We start from the raw sequence: 2,983 nt of genomic DNA, 5'->3' as shown, positions 1-2,983 counted from the left end.
GAGAGAGAGAGAGAGAGAGAGAGAGAGAGAGAGAGAGAGAGAGAGAAACAAGGATAAGAGGTGAGCTAGGAAATCCTCCAACCCACCCATAGGTCCCAGCTTGGAGTCAGCAGGTCTTGACTCAGACCCAGGAGCCCTGGATCCTCATGCCATTGTGTATCTAGGTCTGATGCTCCTCCTTCCTTTCCTGGGGCAGTCACCCCTGTGCTATAGACTGGGTTGGATGCCCAGAGACTGTTCTGGGCAATGAGAGGATGCTCACACTTTCAGGTTCCTCACACTCATGACCCCAAACTTGTCACTAGCCAACAGTCATCTGATTCCATCTCTTGCCAGAAGAATTCTGGTCCCTGGAAAGTGATTTGTGGAGAACCTGGTTAGAGGATCACCTTGAATACAGATTTTCTCTTCCTGGGATTACCCACACACAGCTGGAGCTTGTGCTTAAAGTTTGTGAAGGGTCTGCAGGCTTGGGGGTTCAGGAGTCTCAGCTTCACCTCCTGCAGAGTGTCTGAGGCAGGCTCCTCCACACTTGTTTGCCCCCAGCCTGCTGCCCGGCACATTCTTCCAGATGGAATGAAGTTGAATTCGGGTGGGAGGGGGAGTGTACCCACGGCCAGGGTCAGGTTGGCTTTCTTCTCCAACTGTGAAGGGAATAAGGGGCTGTTGGTGCAGGATATGGGCTGGAAGGAAACCATATACACCCATCTTCAACAAGATCTTGAAGAGGCAATCAGGGTGGGAAGGGCAAATTACTTCCCATTGGAGCCAAGTCTAAGGAGGAGTGGGGAAGGAGCAGCATGCAGAGGGAGACCAGGGAGATTTCAGGGCAATGGTGTCCTAAAAAAAGTCACAGGAAATTGAACAGAAGAAAGATGTTGTTACCTTGAGTAACATGATGTCGTGGAGAAATGTAGAGTCATTGTACTTTGGATGCAGGAATTGCTTTACCACCTTAAGCCTCTGCCATGTGTCTTCTTTCTGTTTTGTGTTATGGACCCCTAAGTTGACTATTACAGACCTGTTTTAAGGAAGGAAGGATAAACAGAAACAGTGATGGCTAGAGATTTCTCCTGAGTGATGTGCATTCTGAGAAAAGAGGCTGGAATCCCTCCCTGGAGCACTGGACTCTACCCATCTCCCCTTTCTGGGCTGCTTCTATTTTTGGGGGGGGGTGGGACTCAGGATTTAATCGGGGAAGAGCTTTCTGAGGAAAGGACACAATTTCCAGGACAAGACTCCTGGGGATTGCTGGAGAATGAGCAGGTCATGGCGGAACCAGGGGATAGGGTTAGTGCTTCCTATTTGCAGGAGCCCTATGTGAGGGCTGGGTATTGGAGCAAGAGATAGTAGAAGAAAGCAGGGAAGTGATGGTCCCCTGTGGACCTTGTTCTGCCTCCTATGAAAAGAATGGGTCCTAAACCCTGGGAATTAAAGGCTAGTGTTATTCAAAAGGGCTTGGAAGAAGTGGCTGAGATGAATGGGTGCACCTTTAAAAGTATTTTCTATGTTGGGTGGAGGTGAGAGAAGCTTTCAGAGGGGAACTTGGGATGGCCTTCTTTTTCCTCCATAGGGAAGCTGAGCCCACAGTACCTGAGGCTCAAGGTGTCTATTCAATGAGATCAATTCATCTAAGCCCCAATCTTTCTCTTGAAAGTTGACCCAGTACCAGGACCTCTTCTTCAGGACCCACTGTATGTATAGCCCAGGTTGCCAGCCTGTTCATCTATCTCCCATGTGGAGAGAAACAGGCCCGTCTTACCTTCCTGCACACTGAGCTGCCGTTAGCACAAAGCTCCGTCGTATCAGGAAACCACCACAGGCACCCCGGTGTCCCTCAGGAGTGACAATTTCTAGGTAGGCCATGTAGGGACGAGAGTGTGGCTTGCACTCAGTGCCACCGATGACTTCCCCTAGAACAGACAGTTCCAAGACCTTGAGAGAGCACAGACAGTGATGCGGTGCCCAGAGAAAGCACGGTCCGGTTGCGGTTGACAGAGGCGTCCCTTGAATCTCATCATGGCCCTAGGCACTCCCATCACTCTTTCAGGTCTCTTGCACCAGCTTTTCCCATGAACACCTTCCCCCATAAATTCTCATTTCTTTCTCTGAGCAAACAGCCAAACCTACCTTGAATGTTGTCTAGACATCTTCCACCTTGGATCCCCCTGCTCCCATCCTGCCCCAGGCCCAGGTCTTTCCCTGTCTCTACACAGGACACATTGTCCAGGTTCTTGCCTGACCTTCTCTGAGCCCATGAGTAGCACCGCAGAAGCAACAGAATGGACAGATTACAAAGCAATCTGTAGCTCTGAAGCTCAGAATATGAAGAGAAAGTGCCCATTTTCCTAGGGATTTCCCTCTTCCTCCTACACGCTCTGGGATTTCCCTGAATGTAGGATTCCTTGTTCTTGGGAAGTAGAAGTATGAAGAGAATGGCAGTACATATCCCACCTGGAGACTTTATTCTGGGACTCTCGAGGAGAGATCCTGGGACCCTGTTTAAGAGCCAGCTATGTTCAGAATAAACATCTTTGTTTTTGGAGCTCATCCTGCAGATTACAGAGAGAGGGATTTTATACTCACCAGCTTTGGTTCTGGTACACAGCAGAAAGAGCAGTAGAGGGAGGGAAAGAAGACACATCTTCTCAGGGAGGCAGCCCATGGCAGGTGCCGGTTTTATCTTCTAGTCTTGGGATTTATTATTCACAGCAGGCGAGGGAGGGGCAGGGCTGGTAACCACAGGAACTGTGTGGTCATGTTTTCTGTTCTCATTCTAAACTGGCTCTCCTCACGAACAGAGACTTTCCTGGAATCCCACTCTTTTGCCAGAGGTGAAGTTGAGGTCTTATCTCCCATGTCCTGGCTCCCCAGATGAGTCCTCAACCATGCCCCTTATGTGGTAGGAGTGTGGGGTCAGGCTCTGGAGGGACCTTGTGTTTCCCAGTTAGTGCTGTGTGTTAAAAGTCCACCAGAAACACTG

The 2,983-nt window shown here is 49.8% G+C and overlaps 1 protein-coding gene across 1 annotated transcript; it reads right to left on the bottom strand.

Moving 5' to 3' along the window:
- Positions 1 to 377: 377 nt before the first annotated feature.
- On the bottom strand, positions 378 to 2,655 carry LOC102014853 (chymase-like). Its single transcript, XM_005415185.1, has 4 exons — positions 2,587 to 2,655; positions 1,763 to 1,913; positions 886 to 1,021; positions 378 to 644 (listed from the first exon to the last, which is right to left on the bottom strand). Exons 1-4 carry the CDS (start codon positions 2,642 to 2,644, stop codon positions 378 to 380), a joined length of 612 nt encoding a protein of 203 aa, XP_005415242.1. The 5' UTR covers positions 2,645 to 2,655.
- Between the last annotated feature and the right edge of the window lie 328 nt (positions 2,656 to 2,983).

Source organism: Chinchilla lanigera, unplaced genomic scaffold (assembly GCF_000276665.1).
Source record: "Chinchilla lanigera isolate Chin_1 unplaced genomic scaffold, ChiLan1.0 scaffold00847, whole genome shotgun sequence".
NCBI lineage: Eukaryota > Metazoa > Chordata > Mammalia > Rodentia > Chinchillidae > Chinchilla > Chinchilla lanigera.
This window is presented reverse-complemented; position numbering and strand designations above follow the sequence as displayed.

Coding starts and splice junctions, on each gene's coding strand:
- LOC102014853 (XM_005415185.1), bottom strand. CDS start 2,644: ATGTGTCTTCTTTCCCTCCCTCTACTGCTCTTTCTGCTGTGTACCAGA. Junction 1,914..2,586: donor GTGTACCAGAACCAAAGCTG/GTGAGTATAAAA, acceptor TGTCTGTTCTAG/GGGAAGTCATCGGTGGCACT. Junction 645..885: donor ACGACATCATGTTACTCAAG/GTAACAACATCT, acceptor TTCCCTTCACAG/TTGGAGAAGAAAGCCAACCT.